At 34.8% G+C, this 20259-nt stretch overlaps 3 protein-coding genes across 4 annotated transcripts; all 3 read right to left on the reverse strand.

Annotated features, from left to right (window-relative positions):
- Positions 1-32: 32 nt before the first annotated feature.
- Positions 33-2978, reverse strand: LOC112723334 (actin-related protein 2/3 complex subunit 3). Its single transcript, XM_025774660.3, has 4 exons — positions 2774-2978; positions 2566-2674; positions 2187-2456; positions 33-505 (listed from the first exon to the last, which is right to left on the reverse strand). Exons 1-4 carry the CDS (start codon positions 2774-2776, stop codon positions 363-365), a joined length of 525 nt encoding a protein of 174 aa, XP_025630445.1. The 5' UTR covers positions 2777-2978; the 3' UTR covers positions 33-362.
- A 2218-nt stretch (positions 2979-5196) lies between these two features.
- On the reverse strand, positions 5197-8510 carry LOC112723333 (monogalactosyldiacylglycerol synthase 2, chloroplastic). Its single transcript, XM_025774659.3, has 8 exons — positions 7850-8510; positions 7163-7335; positions 6799-6960; positions 6546-6687; positions 6226-6450; positions 6047-6109; positions 5884-5958; positions 5197-5786 (listed from the first exon to the last, which is right to left on the reverse strand). Exons 1-8 carry the CDS (start codon positions 8105-8107, stop codon positions 5529-5531), a joined length of 1356 nt encoding a protein of 451 aa, XP_025630444.1. The 5' UTR covers positions 8108-8510; the 3' UTR covers positions 5197-5528.
- A 7020-nt stretch (positions 8511-15530) lies between these two features.
- LOC112723335 (uncharacterized) lies at positions 15531-18501 on the reverse strand. 2 transcript variants are annotated; one of them, XM_025774665.3, is made up of 5 exons: positions 18201-18501; positions 16913-16956; positions 16729-16772; positions 16331-16631; positions 15531-16202 (listed from the first exon to the last, which is right to left on the reverse strand). In XM_025774665.3, exons 3-5 carry the CDS (start codon positions 16732-16734, stop codon positions 15904-15906), a joined length of 606 nt encoding a protein of 201 aa, XP_025630450.1. In that variant the 5' UTR covers positions 16735-16772; positions 16913-16956; positions 18201-18501; the 3' UTR covers positions 15531-15903. The 2 variants fall into 2 exon arrangements, with proteins under 2 accessions (XP_025630450.1, XP_025630448.1); XM_025774663.3 differs by lacking the exon at positions 16729-16772.
- Positions 18502-20259: the final 1758 nt, after the last annotated feature.

Raw genomic sequence — 20259 nt, forward strand, 5'->3', positions numbered from 1 at the left:
AAAAACCCTGAAATAATTAAAACTTAAGCCAGTTAAGTGTAACTGATACAGTTTTGTATTAATGGACAAAAAGACATCACAAAAGTAAAGCATTACGACAACCACAAGCACAAGCAAAGTTGGGACCATAGCCTGATTATGATTATCAATCAGTGACTTTATAGTGGGGATGCAATTTTGCAAAGTAGATGTGACAAGGAAATGATGCTATACCTAGGTATCACTATGCATATATATTCAAAATCGAAACATACAACATTACCCCCTAAAGATTCATTATATATAATTGATCAAAAGTGTTTGTAAGTGTTAATTTCAAGGCTGAATCTATGATTCCTGCACTGCCATTGTGTCACAACCATTCAAGGAATAATTGTATTCATAAATTTCCTCTTTGCAAATGCCAACCACCATTTATTTGGTGTGCCATTAGGCCTGTACGCAACGCTCAATAACCTCCCACTTGTTTCTTCCCTTATCTGCTTCAAATAATTCCTGAACAATTCTGCATTTGAAGAAATCACAAAGCTTGGAACATAGGGATATATATAAATATGATCTATAAATAACTTATCTAAAATTGCAATTGCACCCATAAATATCTGACTAAAATCGTAATGAATGTAAAACCAGAAGCCATGGCATTCAGTTCAGTTATTATAGATGATCAGGTCTTTGAAAATACGAGCACATAGTCACAAATCCGTTTGATTAAACTCTCAAGGAAAAGGCATCATTAAAAATATACACGATATATGAGAGAATAAACCATGCATAGTGTTATAAAAGTCAAGAGTTTACAGTTTAAGTCATGGAATTTTATTAGTTAATGGAAGTATTCGCATAACCAATTTTAGAAAGCAGCATCCCCCCCCCCTCCCTCTCTTTCTTTCTTTCTTTCCCCGGTCGAAAGTTTAACCACTATAGCACGAGAATGGATCCTCTCAGTTTTTTTTCCCTCAATTGTTTTGTAAAGTGTGATCTTCACCATTCAACATCTTCTATCACATGTTTTCTCTTGGACTCACTTAAGGAGTGTAAGGTGAGAGATCACACTTTACAAAACAATTGAGAAAAAAAATGAGAGGATCCATTCCCAGTTTAGCACCACTACAAAATATGGTTTCCAACTGCCAGATTATAGACACGACTCAATTAAAATTTAGAACTATTTAAAACAAGCCTTTCTAAACCAGACGATAACAGCCTTTAGTTAACTACGGCTCATGCAGTATTCTCAAGTTATGAAATGCCTACTCGACTGTAAAGGTCCTAGTGGCTGCAACGGTGAGGCCCAATGCCCTGACACCAACACACATGAACATTGAATCTAACAAACCTGATTAACTTATGATTTAACATATGAACCCAGGAAGGAGTCTTATACAGCATTGTACTCAAGATGATGCTAGTACAATCCCTGCCGCCATGCAAAAGCAGGGACAAAGTACATATGCCAAGCTCTGTTATGGGGTTTACAGACCTTTAGGCATATTATCCTTCAAGCCTAACTATTCAACAAAATATTCCATTCTCTACCATTGTGCCTTTACAGGTACCCATGCTGCCACAACTAGCTGATGGTGCAGCTCTTGATCTCTGGCATGACCGAAACCACTGCATACCACCCTGCCCGCGGCAGGAGGAGCAACTTCTTCTGTTATTCCCAAATTGTTACTTTCATTCTCATAAGGAAAATATCTTAATACATGGCAGATACTTGTTTTTGCCCAAGACTTCAACTATAATAGTGGATCCTATTTTCGTTTTTATTATAAACCATCCAGAACTAACTTAGAAATCCAAGCTACCAAGTTGATTGTCACCTTGGCATTCCTGCTTGAATATTTACCGTAATTCCTGGATTCAAAATGATGAGGCAGTGATACAAGTTGTTTTGTAAACAATGTTACACACTAAAGCATATGCAAACACATTTCCCCATGTGAGTTGAAAATGAAGTAAGGCAGCACATGTGGAGATTCTATTCTACCAAATCATCAGCAAGCAACTGAATAGAATATATCACAAAAATAAGGCAGCACACTAATTAATTGACTTCACCCATAAATCAACATGTTCCGATATATACGCTTATACATCTGGCCATAGGAACATAAAGGTAAAGGAACAGCTCAGCTATCACACATTCACATTAATATAAGGGATGAAAACAAGAGATTGACCTGCTTCCTCATGTGATTGAGGAAGTGGAAGAAGGCCCGGAAAAGGAAATCCAGACTCTCCAGGGACGGGAACCTTCTCAAGTCCCAAATTGATGATAGCTTTTGTCCCTTCAGCTAAAGTTCTGCAACCTTCAAGCCTCTTGAGAGCAACATTGATGTAGAATGTCAAATATATGAGAAGCTTATCAGCAGGGCTCTTGATATCAAAGTTCCTGAAGAACACATTCGCTCTGAAGAAGGTTATGGCTTCATCCACTATATCAGTTCTATCTGCACCACACACACAACAACAACAACAACAACAACAACAGCATGAATCTCAGATTCTGAACAATCACAGCAATTTAATAGCACAATCAAAGAAAAGAATTGTGAAAACCTTGATCTGAAACAGGAGCAGGTCCCTTGATGTGGCTCTTGAGAGGAAGTAGAGGGCAACCACAAGCGCTATCGACTTCATCTTCATTCACAAAACTAGAGTGATAAACCTAACAACAACCACAGACTTCATTTCCAATTTGCTAATTAAAATTAAGAATTTGCATAAGCATGAGTGTAATTACAGAAACAAAATTGAATCCCCATACCATATCTCATGTGACGGTAATAGCAATAATTGCAGCGCCTGATCTAGATTACCCCCTCAGAGTTAATTCATGAACCGAACGTGAAGAGAACGAAAATTGCGAGCAACTAACTTGCGGTAATCGGAATGGATCTCTCTAGCTTTTTATATTTTTTGTTTTCTTTCGTCGAAATAAGTTTTCAACAGTTAAACACTTAAAAGGGTTTTTTTTAGTCAAATGGATTAGATAACCCATTTTAAATTTGGCCGTAACAGACTTCACGTAAAATTGATAATTCAGAGTCGTTAAATGATTTAAATGATTTTGACTAAATTTTTATTTAACAGTTTTTAGTTATCAACCTCAAATAAAATCAATTGTATCTAAATTTTTATCTTTTAAATATTACATAACACACTCACACACTTACCATATATTACAGTAACAACTAAGAGATTTTTTCAATCAATTACAACGAGTAAAATTTGAATTCGAAATTTTTAAGTGTAAAATGAGAGACTATATCATTTAAATTATAATTAATTGGCGTTAATTAAAAGCTTAAGTTAACAGAAGTGAACATGTGGGCCCAGACGTCCTATGTTAAAGCCCAATCCATCGGGCCCACAACAACTTTTGTAGCCAGTAGCCAAATCATGATTTTGACTTGCCACCTGCCACCAAATTCAGTTGGATGTTTTTTACACATTAATTGTCTTTAACCAGTTTTCTTGTGTAAATTGTGATTAGCCAATTGCTATATTTGTTGCTGTAAATTGTAGTTGAGAATTAATTAATATCAATATTGTGTATCCTCCTTGTCCAAATATCAGAGATGCGTCAAATTGATAGTGTCTCGGAGTTCATGTAGGCTGGGGCCATGTAGGTATAATATTTTTTTGATGACTGAAATAAATTAAACAAAGAAAAACAAAAGAAACAAAACAAGGAACTGCTTAAATAGAGAGACAGTCCCGTTTAAAATTACTCTTAAACTCTTTCCAAGGTGAAAGAAGTTCCACTTGCGAAAGTTGTAACTTCATCGCCATCTTTGCCATAGTATCTGCCACCGTGTTTGCATCTCTCATAATCAAACGAAAGTCAACCCGCCAATTCCAATGCATGATATCTCTTATTTTGAGCACCAGTGGATCAATAAATCCAAAACCATCTTGAGTAACAAGATTAAATGCTTCCACACAATCCGTCTCACAAATAACATCTCGTTGACCCACATCCCAAGCTAAGAGATATCCTCTCCAAATAGCAAACAATTCTCCTTGAAGAATACTATTACTCTCAATCATTCCCAAACACCCCCTTTGCCAGCTCCCATTACAATCTCTAATAACACAAGCAAAACCAACACTATCACCCGAACCAAAATAACTAGCATCACAATTAATCTTAAAAGTACCAATGGATGGGGATTCCAAAAATTATGTAGGTATAATATATTTTCTTAATCTTAGTCCTAGGACTATATTATATTATTATATTATATACACATTCTGTTGTTATCAAAACATTAATATAGTATTCACCACTTGGGCCTCATGAGGTACCCACATATTTGCACTAGGGAATATTCAAAGGGAAAATTTTTCCTTGACATCATCCTAGAGCCGTTCATTCAAATACTATACAAAAATTTGAAAATGACCTAAGTTTTCGTGCTTGCAGAAGAAAATATCCATCTTATAGTCAATGCAAATCTAGCAATCTAGTTCTTTAATCACATGAACAACCAGTAGCAACCTGGCAATGTTTTCCTGGTATATCAGTTTGATTTATCATACAATTACAATAAGAATGGTAGTTACATGTGAAGTGTCTCTATCTTATTGAATTCAATTTGGATTTAGAGATTTTTTAAAACACCCTTAACTTTTTTTTATACCTAACAATAGAAGGCACGACCAAGTATAAGCACATTTTGAAACAACATTGCATTACTTGTATGATAGTAGCATTACCCAAGAATGGCAAGTGGCAGTGATTGTTATTGGAGTTGCGTCACATGTTTTCGGCTAATAACACTCTGTCTCCAGCTGCAGCCACAGGAAACTAACTAACATAGGCATAGCCCTCATGTGTGAGGTTGGTAATGTGTTTCATGTAAATGAGAATGATGCATTTTTTTTTATGTTTCCGTCATATTCAATGCTTTAATATAAGAACACATTACACTGACTTTGTCGTATGCATTAGTATTTTCATTATTCTACTACCAGTCATTTGATCCAGTCAATACTGTGTGAAATGTGAATGCAATGTCTAACTAAGTGTCTCAACCATGTTTCTTTGATTTTGGATAAATGTATGTAATGACTTTTCAATTTTTCTTTCTTCTTTTTTTGTCACATTGCTTCTACCAAGCTTAACAGCAGCAAGATATTCAAAAACACGACATTATATGTTATTTCTTAAAAGGATAAATCAAGTAAGCATAGACAAATAATATTTCTTAGTAAAGTGACCCGTTACAAAGCAAAATCTTGGTTTATGAAATGCTAAATACAATTCCAAGGAGGAAAAGAAAAAGGGGAATTGAACAAAAACCATTAGACTGAAGTGCAGAGTACAATGTTAAACCCATTTCTTATAAACAAGAGAGATTTTTTACCAGAATTTGTAGCTCATAATGGTAAATCCAACCCACTAGGATAAAGAATGATGCAATTTGAAAAGCTAACTATACATGTCAATTCTAGTGGGGGACAAGAAAAACCCAAAAAAGAAAAGACTAGTGGGAAGTTGCAGGAGCAATCAAATTTTAGATTAGGCTAGAAAATGAAGCCGTCAATTCGTATGGAAAGTTTGACGGCTCCCTTTGCGCAGCTAGTTCATGGATGTCCCTCACAATGTCAAAGACTGCCTCTGGTTGTGCTAACTTCAATGCATTCTCTGCCATTTTTTTCCGTTCATCTTGTTTTGTGCTGAACCACTCTGCCACGATTTTCGCTGTTTCCTTAGAACTCCTGGTGAAGACACCAGCTCCATTGTCTACCACATAGGGTACATTTCCCTTTTCCTGTATTTATTATCATTGAAACTGTTAATCAATATTGGAATGAAGACAAAGACAGGAAGAGTGAAAGGCAAGGATCAGAACCCTTTTAATCATTCACCTGTCCAGGGATATAATCATTGAGAATTATGGGAAGCCCTCTGATCAATGCTTCTGAAATTGTCCCTGGTCCAGCCTGAGAATATCATGGAACCAATGAGCCTATGCTAAAATATTAACATGTGAAGTTGCAAATATTGAGTCAGCAAATTGGCTTAACTTACTTTTGTTATGATGCAATCACAGGCTCCCATCCATTTTGCCATTTGTTTCTCAAATCCTCTAATCTACACAAACCAAACAACAAAAGTTTGATTAGCGTGTCCTATTCTGTTATGCTCATCTCTAGTACTTGCAATTCATACACCATAGATTTAAGGAGTGAAGCCTGTTAAATTGGCACCTTTACTGGAACCTTCCATTCGATAGCTTCAAGGGTGGATGCTAGGTTCTTGTTACGACCGCAAATGATTACTATCTGGCCGATTGGCTTCTGAGCTTCTTTGTCATAAAGCGATTCCCCCAAGGCCTTTGCAGTTTTCTTGACAGGACCAAATCCTTCACCACCCCCCATCAGCAAAACTGCAGGCAAGACGGGATCCATCTCGAATTCTGCCCTTAGTTCATCCTATAAAATTAAAAGGAGAAAGCCAGGTCCATCACTGAAAGCAAAAGCTATATTCATAGTAGAGTTTCAGTATGCATAATGCATTTTATGCATACCTTCACTAGAACTGCGCGTGCGAACGAAGGCCTAATGGGCAAGCCACAAACTTTGATTTGTTCCTCACTAAGGCCTTCTTGTTGTGCTTTCTTAGCCACCTCTTGTGAAGGGCAGTAGCATCTATTCACCCAAGGATGAAACCTACAAACATGTTAAACATAGCACCTAAACATTAATTGATGAATGATGAACTTTTACTTCAGAACAAGGGGAACTAACATAATGAAATGTAAAAATATATAGTTAACTTACCAAGTAGGATGGCAAGTAGTAAGGTCTGTAATGACAGTGGAAAATATAACTTTTTTCTGCAGGCCTTGCCATTTTAGAACCCACAATGGAATATGCTGCATCAATGGATGCACGCTGATTATAATAGCCGGCTTCACCTCCATCAGCCCTGCTTCCACATCCCTAAAAAATTACATATTGCATTAGAAAAGTGGAAAGATTCTACAGCTACAGAATTTATTAATTGTTACCATTGTAGTTATTTTACGAATGATAATAATGATGACATAACATGTTGCAAATGAATCAATAATTTAACACTATAAAATGAAGTTAGTCATTGGATGGCAAAAACTAATGAGGAAATCTCAGGAGAGGAATGTACCTAGCATAGTAGGCGGCAATGGCAGCTAAATATGCAGAGTGTATCCATCTTGGAGAAGTACTATGAAAAGCAACATTCCAAAGTTGAACATGCTTAACCATGAATTTGTATTGTCCCTCCATATCATTCAATGGCCACCCTGTGTATTCCTTCCAAACATCCTTAATGAATACCTGCAAAATTGAGTAGGCCACCTTATCAGCATAGAGAGATTTAGGTAACAAACTAAAAGAAGAAAAACCAGCAAAAGGCAACAAATACAAAAAACTAATCCTTGTTTCACAAAGAGAAAAAGATTGAAAACAAAAGCCAGAGGGCAAAAAGCTCCAAGAAGAAAAGAAAAGTAAGCCAAGTAGCGACAAATTCTGCGTTACCACAAAGCTAGCTAGCTAGCCAAACATGAAAGACAAAAGCACATGAATGATGAATCACAGAAAAATATCCCACAACCATAAAAATTATATATTCTTGAAAAAAAAACAAAATTTTTCAAATTTAAGGCCAAAAAAAGAATCTTTTGCGGCAGAATTTGAAAATTTTTGAATGAGCTGCAGAATTTGTTACAGTAAAGATGGGACATACAGAAGCATCAAAATTGAAAAGCATCAGATCCAAATCAAACACCAAAGAAGCAATTAGAACAAAATAGTAAAAATAGAAGGTAACAATGGATGAATCATGAATTACCCTGTACTCATCACCGAATTCGATTTGGAAGGCATCACGGATGGCCTCAGCGGAAGCTCTGTGGCCACCACCGGTGTCACTCATGAGGATCAAGACATTTTTGGTCTTTTCAGCTCCAATCTCCATGAGCTCCATTCCTGCATCAGCTCCATCAGCATCCTGTTGGGACGAAGAACTCTCATTGTTGAAACTCTTCTTGCTTCCGAACACCTTCTCAGCCAACGTCTTCTTGGGCGGCGACCCTTCCACAACCTCCATGAGAGGAAGAACAACACAAACCAAAGAGGAGAAAAAAAAAGTTTCCTTTTTCTTCCTGGAGAAGAAACAAGTTTTGCAGCAGAAGCAGAAGGAAAAACGGTTACCAAACGGTCAACGGGCGTTCCCGCCAGCAGAGGCGGAGGAAAGAGTGGAAGAGAGAAAGGAGTGGAAGAAATGATTGGTTGGTAATGGTGAAATGCAAATTGGTACGTTCCTTTTCGTTCGTTAATAATGGGTCATGAGAAATTGAGATGCTAGAATTATGCTTTGGAATTTTTCGACACTGCTGTGACTTCGCTGCCTCATGACCGTTGGATCTGTTGTTCCTCGATGGAATGTTCGGCTACCAAGATTCGAATCTTTCTTTGGGTTGTCATAAAATTGTAACACTGCTTCTGCTGAGTTGTTTACATCATGCTTCTATTTAAGTATTTATAATTTACGGTCTATGGACACTCTTCTTTTTTGCTCTCTTGCCCTCTTCATTCCATGTATTTGCATTTGTCCCCCTTTTCTATCTTCCTGCGTGTAAGACAAGTAAATAGGATAACTTAAGTTATGATATTAATTAACCGGCTAAAGTATATTTTTTAGAGCTCTGCTACACATTCAAGTCTTTTTGGCTTACAAGCTATACAAATTGCTCCAAGTCCAAGAAAAAAACACGCGCCCCTTTCACAACACGTTCACTCTTTCTCTTCTTCCTCAATCAAAACGCAAACCATCAAGATTTAAGGGACATTCGAAACAAACTACTACGATTCTGCAGAAACGTTCCAACTCTTCGCGAAGAGTAGAAGAAATCAAGAAGAAAAGATACAAATCTCTATAAAAATCACCAGAAAAAAGGAAGAAACATTATTCAAGGTACTGTTTTACTGTTCTTCTAGGTTTTTCTTTTAGATTGTCTCTGTCATGTGACTCATCTTTAACCAGCAAAACATTAAAAGATTTCAAGAAGAAATATACTGTCTCCCCCTGTTTTTGGTGTATTTCTTAAATCCTTTGGGTGTATTTCTGTAACTGTTTGGATGTATTTCTGTAATCATTTGGATGTATTTATGTAATCGTTTGGGTGTATTTCTGAAATTCCATTATCTTCAAAACGATTTCAAAGCTTGATTTCAGAAATTACAAAAATCGAAAAAAAACGAAGCAAAGAGAGAACGCACGAAGGAGATCCAACAAATTTGGCAATAAACTCGAAAAAAGAAACGAAATCTTTTGAAAAATGGAAGTTATATATTTGTGCGTTAATTGATTTGAATTGATTTAAAATTCTGTTAAAAAGGCACGTAACATAAGCAACGCGTTTAATGGGTGGGTTTCGTTCAGACTTGTAAATGCAAAACACTTGTATGTAGAGATTAATCCTATTTTTTATTCATGAACTTTGTTAAAGTTTTAAAAATATTTTTAAATTTTAATTTATTTTAATTTTATTTTTAATTTTTTTAATTTGTATCAATTTTATTTTTATGTTCACATTTTTTTTTGTCAAATTGATGTAAATCGAAAATATTAAAGATAAAATTAGGGCTGACAATTTATACCCTATTTGCGGATACTTAATCCGGATCAATCCGTTCGGGTAGAGTTGTTTATCCGACCCGCTGCGCGTAGGTTAGGGTGTGGTGCGAGTTCGCCTGTGATTAGGGTAAGGTACAGGTTCAAGGTATACCCTACCCTACCCTACCCTATCCGTACTCCTAATATATTATATAATATATATGTAAAAGTTATGTATGTAGTGAAGAAAGTGAGTGTTGAACCACAATCTTTCTCTTATAAAAACTTGAAATAACTACTAAACTAGTTGATGATTATATTATTTGTAATTTTATGTTAGATTTCTTTAAAATTTTATTATTTTTAATTTTAATTTAAACTTAGTTTTTTATTTTCTATTTTATTAATATGTATGCAATTTAGAATGGTTGAATTTTATATTGAGGAATGCTAGGGGGCCAGCAATTTTTGTGTTTTGTAGCCATCAAATAGCCATCAATGATGATTTTAATGGTGTGAGATTGGTGTGAAATTTCATCCAATGGTTTACTTTTTTTGCTGGTTACATGCTGGCTAGAATTTAACAAAGTTGCTGGTCCCCTAGACTTTTCCTTTTATATTTACTTAAATTTTTTTTATTTTTCTGCAGATAAGGTCGGGTAGAGTAGGGTTTAGAATTTTAAGGTGCAGGTAGGATTAGGGTTGAAAAATTCTCAACCTGCAAATAGGATACGGTAGAATTTTAAAAAAGTTTTCAACCTGCGGGTAGGGTTAGGGTAGAGTCCAAACCCCCTACCCTACCCATTGTCAGTCATAGATAAAATTAAAATAAATTAAAATTTAAGGATATTTTTAAAATTTTTGACAAATTTCAAAAATAAAAATATATTTTATCCAAATTAATTCTACCACTTAGAGTTTCGTATTAAAATAATAATACATAATAAAAATTCACATGTAATTATTTTTATGTAAAATTAATAATAAAAAATATTAAAAAATATATTTAACTAAATTATTATCTAATAATTATCTACTATTAACTTACTACATATAAGTTTTTACCATGATGTATAGATTTCATAAAATAATTATGTTAAGTATACAATAAAATTAATTACTAATATAAATATACTTTAAAATTAAAATATATATGAAAAATAATTAAACTACATAAATATATAATGACTGATTTTGATATGTACATAGTACTTTTTATTTAAAATATATTTTTTATTTAAGGATATTGCTAATAATTATTTAAAGATATTGGTTAAGAAAGTAAATGATAAGAAAAAATAAAAATTTGCATTAATATTTTTAGAATATTTGTTAGTAAATTTTCTAAGTGCAAATTTGATTCAGTAAAAGTTGGATTGATATGTTTATCAAAGGTTAAAACAAAGAAAAAAGGTATAGATTTTGGCATCTATATAATAAATGAAAGTTAAATTTAAGGTGTTTTATTCGGTAGATGGTATTTAAAAGTTTAAACATATCCTAGTAATTCATTCTTAGTTTATTTTCTGTGTCCATCCACCATCCATTTTTTTTTTCTCCGTTTTATTCATATTGCCGACATGTCCTCATAGCATTGCATATTTGCATGGCAGGCGTGTATATTTTTTGTTGCATACGCAGATATTAATGTTTGGCTTTGGTTGTTGACAAAATTTGATTGGACTGTTTTGCCCTCGCCATCTCTTGTAAGCATTGGCTTATGGGGTTTGCTTCCAAGGAAGAAATATAATTTTTAAATTTTACTTTAAGACAAAAATGATTGAATTACATAATAACCCACTTTGGGTTGAGAAACATCTATTTAATTTCTACGATTCGTCACTTAGTGGGTTCCTCACTTCCTTGACTTAGATGTTTACTATTGGCATTCGAATATAGAAAAACGCTAAACGAATACGATTCTGCTAGGAACCAATTTGAGTATAGTATTATAGTTAATTGGTTGAAAAATATGTTAGTTGCATAAAAAAATAAAATAATTTTTTATTATTTTATTTTTTAAAATTTTAAAATTAAAAACAAAAAAATTAATTGAATTGACTTATGCTATAATTAATTTTCTAGAGCTTCTCAAACGAATATTATTTGCGACTTTTAAAAATAATAAAAAAAGAAAAAGAAAAATCGCATACAGTCTTTATGCAAAATAAATAGTCGATAAGCGTTAGATAATAATTTAGTCAAATTATTTGATAATTCTCAACTATTAACTTCACATGATATTAACTACATGTGAGTCTTCGCCTAATAAAAAAAAAAGTTTCCTTTTAATTATAAAAAATACTATTTATCCTTTAAAATTCAGTCTTTAATCAGTTATTTTAAGAATTTATTATTATTTAATTAATTTAAATACTTACTTTTGGGTTTCAATTGTTCAGAATATAAAAAAAGTTATTTATTTTTTATTATTTTTTTCTAAAAATTGAATAAACGATAATATTTAAAAGATACTTAATTATATAAAATATTATTTATCCTTTAAAATTTAGCCTCTAATCAGTCTTTTACAAAAATTTATTATAATTTAATTAATTTAAATATTTATTTTTACATACTAATTATTTAAAAAATAAAAAAATTATTTATTTTAAATAAAAATAGAGTAAAGGATAAATTTGTCCCTAACCTTTTTTTCCGCAGACATTTTCGTCCCCGAAGTTTGGAAAATATTTTAATGTCCCTGGCCCTCCGAAAAAGTGGACATATTTATCCCTCCGTTAGAGTCGCTCCGTTTGCCCTGACGGAAAACAGTGACGCGGCTCCCATAGTGCTGACCTGGCCGTTACGGGCAGCCACGTGGGATGGACTTTTGAAAAGAGGACGTATTAGTCCTTTCACACCAAAACGTGTAGCTTTTCAAAACAGGACATATTAGTCCTCTCACCCCAAAACGACGCCGTTTCTCCCCACCCCTCCAAACACACTTTAATCTCCTTCTGCATTTCCAATCAACAATACTTCACCAAATCCAGAAGCAACAAATTCAGTACTTCCAGTTCTGCAATTCCAGAATCATTAGCAATGCATCCAAAACACATAAACAAAGAATCAACAGAGTAACAAATCGCAACAACATCAGCGAAATTTCAAGAAAAATGAGAGGCAGGAGTCTAAGCAAATTCATATTCAACATGCAATTCAGCGACATATTCACCAACAACAGAGCACAAATTCAATTTCACAGGCTCAGTTCACAATTCAACCAATCCAGATTGTGCAATTTATGAAGAACATGTAAGAACTCCTTATAACTTTGGAAAAATTGCTACACTCTCAAATAGAATCAGCAACTTACCAGAAATTGCATATGGAGAAAACGGATCTGAGAGAATAAGAAAAATTATGCAAACAGCACCTGAGAGCTTGAAGGAGTGAGATCAGATAAACTCTCCGGTGCATCGATTACATGCCACCGGACACTGAAGCTCCATTTTTCGTCAGAATTTTCGTCTGGAAGCAGTCTAGAGATATGACCAACAGCAACATGAAGATTTCGGCCCACAACATAAATATGGCAATCGCAAGCATTGACAGCAAAAGGCTTGCATATTTGCTCAGGCAAAGGGGGGCCATCTATGGCATCCCAGGAGTCTGTTTTTGTGTCATAGACCTTTAGCTTCATTCTTTCGAGCTCAGAGACAACAAACAAGTGGCCATAAACAATGACACTTGAACCGGTCCAGCCTTCTCTAAGTCCAACAGCCATGTTTTTCCAATTATCTGTTCTGGGATCATAGACTTGTCCCCTTGGAGAGACATAAAAGGGTCATAACCAGCCTTCCTTGACGAGAAGCTTCCCGTTGAGAACTGCTGCATCATGAAGGGAGTGGGAGCGAGCAAGGGCTTGTGGTCGAGCGAAGACGATGCGGAGGTTGAGGAAGGAGAAGAGAGAGAGCCAGCACCGCTGCATACGGAGACGGAAACGGAGGAGAAGCTAGCGGGAGTGGTTCCGATTCCGGTGGCAGCGATGATTGAGGGCTCGGCCTGGCGGAGGAGCCACTCGATGGTCTGGCCGTCGGACTTGTGGCCGAGCTCTGTCGGATGCCATGGGTCGGAATGCTCCCTTTCTTCCTTCACCCGCTTCACCTTCACACTGCATTCAAAGGATTAGGGCTCAAGGATTTCATAGATTGGGGTGGGGGAGAAACGGCGACGTTTTGGTTCCTGAGGACTAATACGTCCTCTTTTCAAAAGTCCATCCAACGTGGCAGCCCGTAATGGCCAGGTTAGTGCCACGGGAGCCACGTCACCGTTTTCCGTCAGGACAAACGGAACGACTCTAACGGAGGGGTAAATATGTCCACTTTTTTGGAGGGTCAAGGACATTAAAATATTTTCCAAACTTCGAAGACGAAAATGTCCACAAAAAAAAAAGTTAAGGACGAATTTGTCTTTTACTCTAAAAAAAAATATTTAAAGGATATCTCCCTCATATTTTCTCATCAAAGATATGCAAAGTGGTAATAATGAGTGACTAGTGGAAGTGACATAGATTCTAAGACCCTCATCCCATTGAGAGAGTGTCCAGCTTTGGAGGGTTGAGCTGGCCAAGAACAACATGTCTAAACTGTCAGCCTGTAATTGTTATTAAGAGGCAGACAAAATAACCCAATCCCCAAAATCTTACGCCACATTCCTAATAATTAATGACACTCTAAATTCTCCATTATTGTGTCTTGTGGATTTTCTTGTATTGTTGGGTGAGGATATTAAATGCATATCCCTATCCAACAACTCTGGTTCTCTTTTTGTTTTCTTTCACTGATTTACTGTAACATACGATGTGTTTTGTTGAATTCTATGTGTTATTCTCAGTTCAGTGTATTTCACGTTTTTAAAAATTGAATATAAATTCTTGAGTTTTTTGGCATAGCTGTTTCGGGCCAACAAAATATAAATTCCATATTGCTGGTGTAGGAATAAAGACGTCAACGGGCCTTATTCATTTGGGCTAAAGGTCGAGTTTTGTTTTTGGATATGAAGCGTCCAGTGCTTTAAAAAATTTTGTCCTCAAGGTCCACTTCCAAACAGTGTTTTTAGATAACAACAGAAATTGGGCTATTTGGTTTTCCGATAGGAAAACTAAAAGCCCCGTTTGACTTTCTTTCTTTCAGTTCATCTCCACGGCCTAAAATAAAAAGAAAAAAAATAAACCAACTTGGATTGGTCACTGACCACTCAGCTCCCTCATCCACAAACATTCGAATTCCGCACTCATTGGCCAGCCCTTAGGCTATGTTTGGTTGGAAGGAAAGAAATAAAAAGGAAATAAAAGAAAGGAAAGAAATTGAGTGGATTTTTATTTTCTTTAGATGTGTTTGGATGAAAGGAAAATAAGAAGGAAAGAAATGTTATAAAAAGATAACTTTATCCTTGTATTATAAAATACATTGAAAAAAGTGAAGGGGTAATATTGAAAGTTGTGAGAGAAAATAAGTTTTCCCTCCCTTTTCTTTCCAACATTCCCACCAGTTTTTTTCCACTCCTTTTCTTTCCTCTCCAATTTCTCTTCATAACCAAACAATGGAAAATGATCATTTTCCTTCCTCTTTTCTTTCCTCCCTTTTCTTTCCTTCCATTTTCTCTTCAAACAAATATAGTGTTAAATAAAACTCAGATCCGTGACGGATTAGTCTTGACTTGTCGGGTTGAAAAATACCGTAGAAAACTAAAAAAATAAAAAAAAATTATGCATACATTAATACCAACCACCGTATATTTTTTAATATTAAATTATTAATATATTAATGACTGATTTCATATACCTCTTGATCTAATTGATAAAAGAATTAAATATCATATGACCAACAGCTTTTTCCTTATATTTATTTACCTTGCACTTAAGCCAATACTACCCCTTTTTTTTTTCTTTCCACTAAAAGGGCCAAAATTGAACACTAATTTCAATTAGTATGGTCATTTAAAATTTGAAATCATGAAACATTTACAGCTACTAGAATCTATATGTCATCCATCACTCAGATAAGTTAAGCTTTTAAGTTGTTACATACTATTATTATGATACCCTATGCATCTATTGATAAGTGATAACTATTAAGAGTATAAAATAAGTTACACAATCTCTCCCTATGCTCAAACCCTACAAGATTAACCAGAGATTCTGTTGACTGATACTAATAGTCTCCAACATATTATCCAAGCTGAGCTCATGGTCTTCCATTTTGTTATCTTCCAAAAAAACCCTTCATCATTAGTTGCACATGTTCAACTTCATGTTGTAACATTCATCCCCTTGGAAAATATTACTGTCCTTTAACCTGCAGAAGTAGACCTAAACACACAGGACATGAGGGGTCCCGTATTTCTTCAATACAAGTTCTCTGCTCCAGACAATCCGCATGATAAATGTGACCGCATACTAAAACGGCCACAACAGAGAGTTCACAGCAAGAAAGTGAACCTCCGAGAAGATTAAATTTCCGCCTCAGTGGCTTCTGACAAATCGCACAAACCGTCTTCACGGCATCGGGGGATACTGCATCCATTGCTATTGAACTTGACCGGATTCTCTCCGGTCTGGAAAATGTCTTCTCTCTGTATTCTGGGGGGAAAAAGGATGGCAGAAAACGAAGATCAACTTTTCTAGTGAATTGATCTGAATTTTGAAACACTACTATAAAATTGAAAATTTTAACTCGTGTGGCAGGAATATAAGCACTAATGACTCACCAACAAGCTGTCTCGATTGTGAGTTGGGTTGATAAGCCAACTTAAAAGGAAGTCTATCATCATACGAAGAAACACCCTTGCCACGAGAAGACGATGCATTGGCATGATTGGCAGAGTTGCGTCGTGAATACTGGTGACCATAGTAATGTCTTGAACGCTTCAAAAATATTGAACGGCCAAGACCCTGATGATGATGATGCGGCATAGTTGGATGGGTATTCAGTAGCTTCATAGATCCATCTATCATATCCAGTCCGGGTTGCATAGGGGGTGCACTAGAGTTGCCTGAATGTGAAGGTTTCTGCAAAGACGCATAGAAAGTTGACAAATGATGGAAGTCAATGTTATCGACTAAGTAATATGAAATCAAAAGAAAGCAGTGGATGCTTGTGAATTACTTTCATACTACTTCCAAAGATAAGCAGAAGTGTACATTCTGTATCTGCACAAGTTTATTCATGTATAACCATCTTCATCAACCAATGGTGTAAGGATGAAAAATGAATAAGAACGAAGAAACTAGAAGTTGCAAAAGCAAACGTTACACGAGGAAATACATTAATCAAGAGAAAAGAAGCCAACCTCATCTGACAATAGTTCCATGTTAGAAGAGTGGAGAATGGCTTCTGAAAAATTAATAAAATACCAAAACAAGCATTTAGTAACATGGCCAATCACTTACATAGATTACCAAGTACAAATAAACAAGCAAAAAACAGAAGGCCAAAAGATAAATCGGACAATTTCTGCCCATCCTAATTTCTTCTAGACAAAAATTCATGAACATGATATCGTCCGGCTTGCAATTCCACCGTAGATATCCTGCTATCATAAGAAACTGGACACAGATTGACCAACTCCCAAACCACCCAAGCCAGCAAACAAATAGCATGCTACAACAACTCACAAATTCTGAACAATTTCACTATTATCAGAGAATCCAACAAAACCACCCACACAAACTCATATATATTAATAATCTCAATGCTACTCCATCTGGAAAAAACCACAGCAAAAATTGAGGTATAAAATGCAATATGATCATGTCTAAAGATGATCGCAATTTGTTAAGCCAATAATTGCAGAAAGTGAGCACCTTTAATGGCAATGCACATAAGTATGGAGAATGAACATTGTGCAAAAGACATTTGAGATCCAACTTATGAAACTAACCCAAATTATCTCTAAAATGTGTAAGTGAAAAAAAAAAAAAAAGAAAAAAAAAAAAAAGAAGAGCACTAGTGTAATAACAAAACCATTTAAAAAGAGAACGTCATCAAACTATAGGGATAAAAGACGCTAAAACACATGAAAATGAGCTCAAATAATAAAGTAAGGCAAAAAGAGGAAACAATGTAAACTCGTTTATTTTTCCCCAATTTCAGATTGATCTTAGCTTAGGAAAGCTATCTACCTAAATAAAAACTGTCTATATCCACTAGATTTTCAAAGATGTTGATGGAGTAACAAAGACATCCAACTAGGGAAAGAAAAATAAAAACTTTTCAAGGATCACGAAACCCTCAAAACGAAATTAAAACCACATAGAACAGGGCTGAATAAGGGTAAAGCAAAGTCAAAGTAAATTGCTTTCCTTGACTTTCTCGTCTAGAAATCACAGAAGAATAAACAAGTGCAGTAATAATGCGCATAACACCCGAAATTCAAAAGAATTAAAAAAAAAGAGTTTGCAGAGTCATCACGTTTTCTCGAGTGCCCCCATCAATGGCACCTCTTTCAAAGTTATATATATATTAAAAAAAGGAATATTGTTTAATCGTTCACTTAAATTTCATGATCACATTACAGTAATAAGTAAGAAAACCCCATGAAAGAAGAGAAGAGAAAAAGGGGAAAAGCAAAAGCGTACCGGTTGAAGAAGGAGAAGGGTTGTGAGGATCGGATTGGGGGTGAGAGTGATGAGAAATTCGTTTGCGTTTTCCCATTGTTGGAATATAAAAAGCGAATGGGAAATGGGTTTGATGGTTGAGAAAGAAAGAAGCAAGAGAGGGAGGGTTTAGAGTTTGTTTTGTGAAGCCCCTCTCTGTGGCTCTGCGCTCATGAAGCACATCAAAGAGGTTTTGTGAAATTAAAAAAAGGGGAAAAAAATGAACGGTCAATATTCCATTTTCTTTATTTTTTTTTTATTTTTATCTTATTTTTTTTACACTGTCTGTGTGTGGAGCAGTTTTCCTTGTTTAGAGGTGAAGAGGAATGAACGAAAAGTCGGAAACAGAACAAACCACGTGAGTTAATGAGTTTGGTAACTTTGGTTTAGGAAGAGAAGTGTGACGTCATCATTAGGCTTAAATGGGCCAATTGTGAGTCCAAGCCCAATAACTGCTAATTTTTTGTAACACTTTTGGGTCCAAGCCCAAACAAAAACACATACAGGTCAAACTTTTGGGCTTTTAGAATACTATAAAGCTTTATAGCCCAACTTATAATTTTTATCAGAGAATAATTAAGTCTTTAGGGTTAAGCCCAATCCTGAACAAACCTAAAAGAAAAAAGCCTTAGCACCTCTTCCACTGTCCAATGAAGGCACTATCAAAATGATTAACATAAAAAAGGCATAGCACAATCACTCGGATTTGGATCCTCTAAAGTTTGAATTTCACTTTACAGAGTAAAGTGTGATCTTCTCCCCTTGAATAGTTTCTCTTTCATATTTATTATTGGTCCCACCTATGAAATCAATGGTGAGAGATCACACTTTACTCTCTAAAGTGAAATTCAAACTTTAGAGAATCCAAATTCCAATCACTCTTGGTATTGGAGTCTTTTAGTAAGATCTTTTTTTTTTGATAGTTGAGTTTCAATCTCGATCCAAAACGGAGAGTGTGTTTAAAAGATGATAATTAGAACTTGACCCAAAAAAAAAAAAAGATGATAATTAGACAATTAAATTTTTCTTTGTCATTGTCATCAAGTATAAATAATTAACTCAACTTTCATCCAAAAAAAAAAGTTACAAAGATCCCTAAACCTAAATATACCATCACAACACAAATTAACTATTATATTTAGACAAACAAAAAGACCATCTCAAGCATGTGTGACACCAAGAGTATAATCATCTTGTCATTATCTACTCATGCTAAATTTTGTCAACACATTCACTTTCTTTCAATACTTTCAATTCCTCTCCTCGTATATATCCGCAGCGGTACCATTTAAATTCCTCATGATTCTACCTAAACACCGACGAATCATCCACATCTCTTAGGTAGTCTTTGGTGGAAAGACAGAGACAAAAAATTTGAAACTGAGAGACATAGACTAAGAGACAGAGATTGAAATAAATCTCAATATTCTGTTTAGTGCGAAGTAGGAAACAGAAATTGAAACAAGAATAAAATTTTAATTTAATTTGTATAAAGAATAAAATTGGAATTAATAAATTGAAATAAAAGTATTTTAGGTATAAAATGTTATTAACATTTCAGTCTCCATCTCTAAAAATTTTAGTTCCATGTATCTCCACTTTTTAAAAGTATTAAAATACTGAAATTTTAGAGACAGAAACAAAAACTTTAATATTAGTCTTTGAATTAACAAACATAATACTGAGTTTCAATCTCTCAATCTCTGTCTCAATACCTCAAAATAAACGCTACCTTAACGAGATCTACCTGTAGAGTCATAGAAAAAGTTTCAGAACCCAAAAGAAATAACAAAGACAAGAAGTTATTTACGGATCTAAGGCGTACTGTTTAAAATTATTTCATACTTTACAACTACAGTTATTTTACATAATCTTCTAATTTCTATGTTGCCATGAAATTATACGCTGTAACTGAATTGCTCAAGTCTTATTATACACAGAATCTAAAAAAAAAAGCTAAATTTGTTTATTCCACAACATACGATTAGATATTATTAGTGTTTGTAAAATGCGTGTAGGGAATGAGAAAGGAAGGGATCAA

Source organism: Arachis hypogaea, chromosome 11 (assembly GCF_003086295.3).
Source record: "Arachis hypogaea cultivar Tifrunner chromosome 11, arahy.Tifrunner.gnm2.J5K5, whole genome shotgun sequence".
In the NCBI taxonomy this organism is placed as follows: Eukaryota; Viridiplantae; Streptophyta; class Magnoliopsida; order Fabales; family Fabaceae; genus Arachis; species Arachis hypogaea.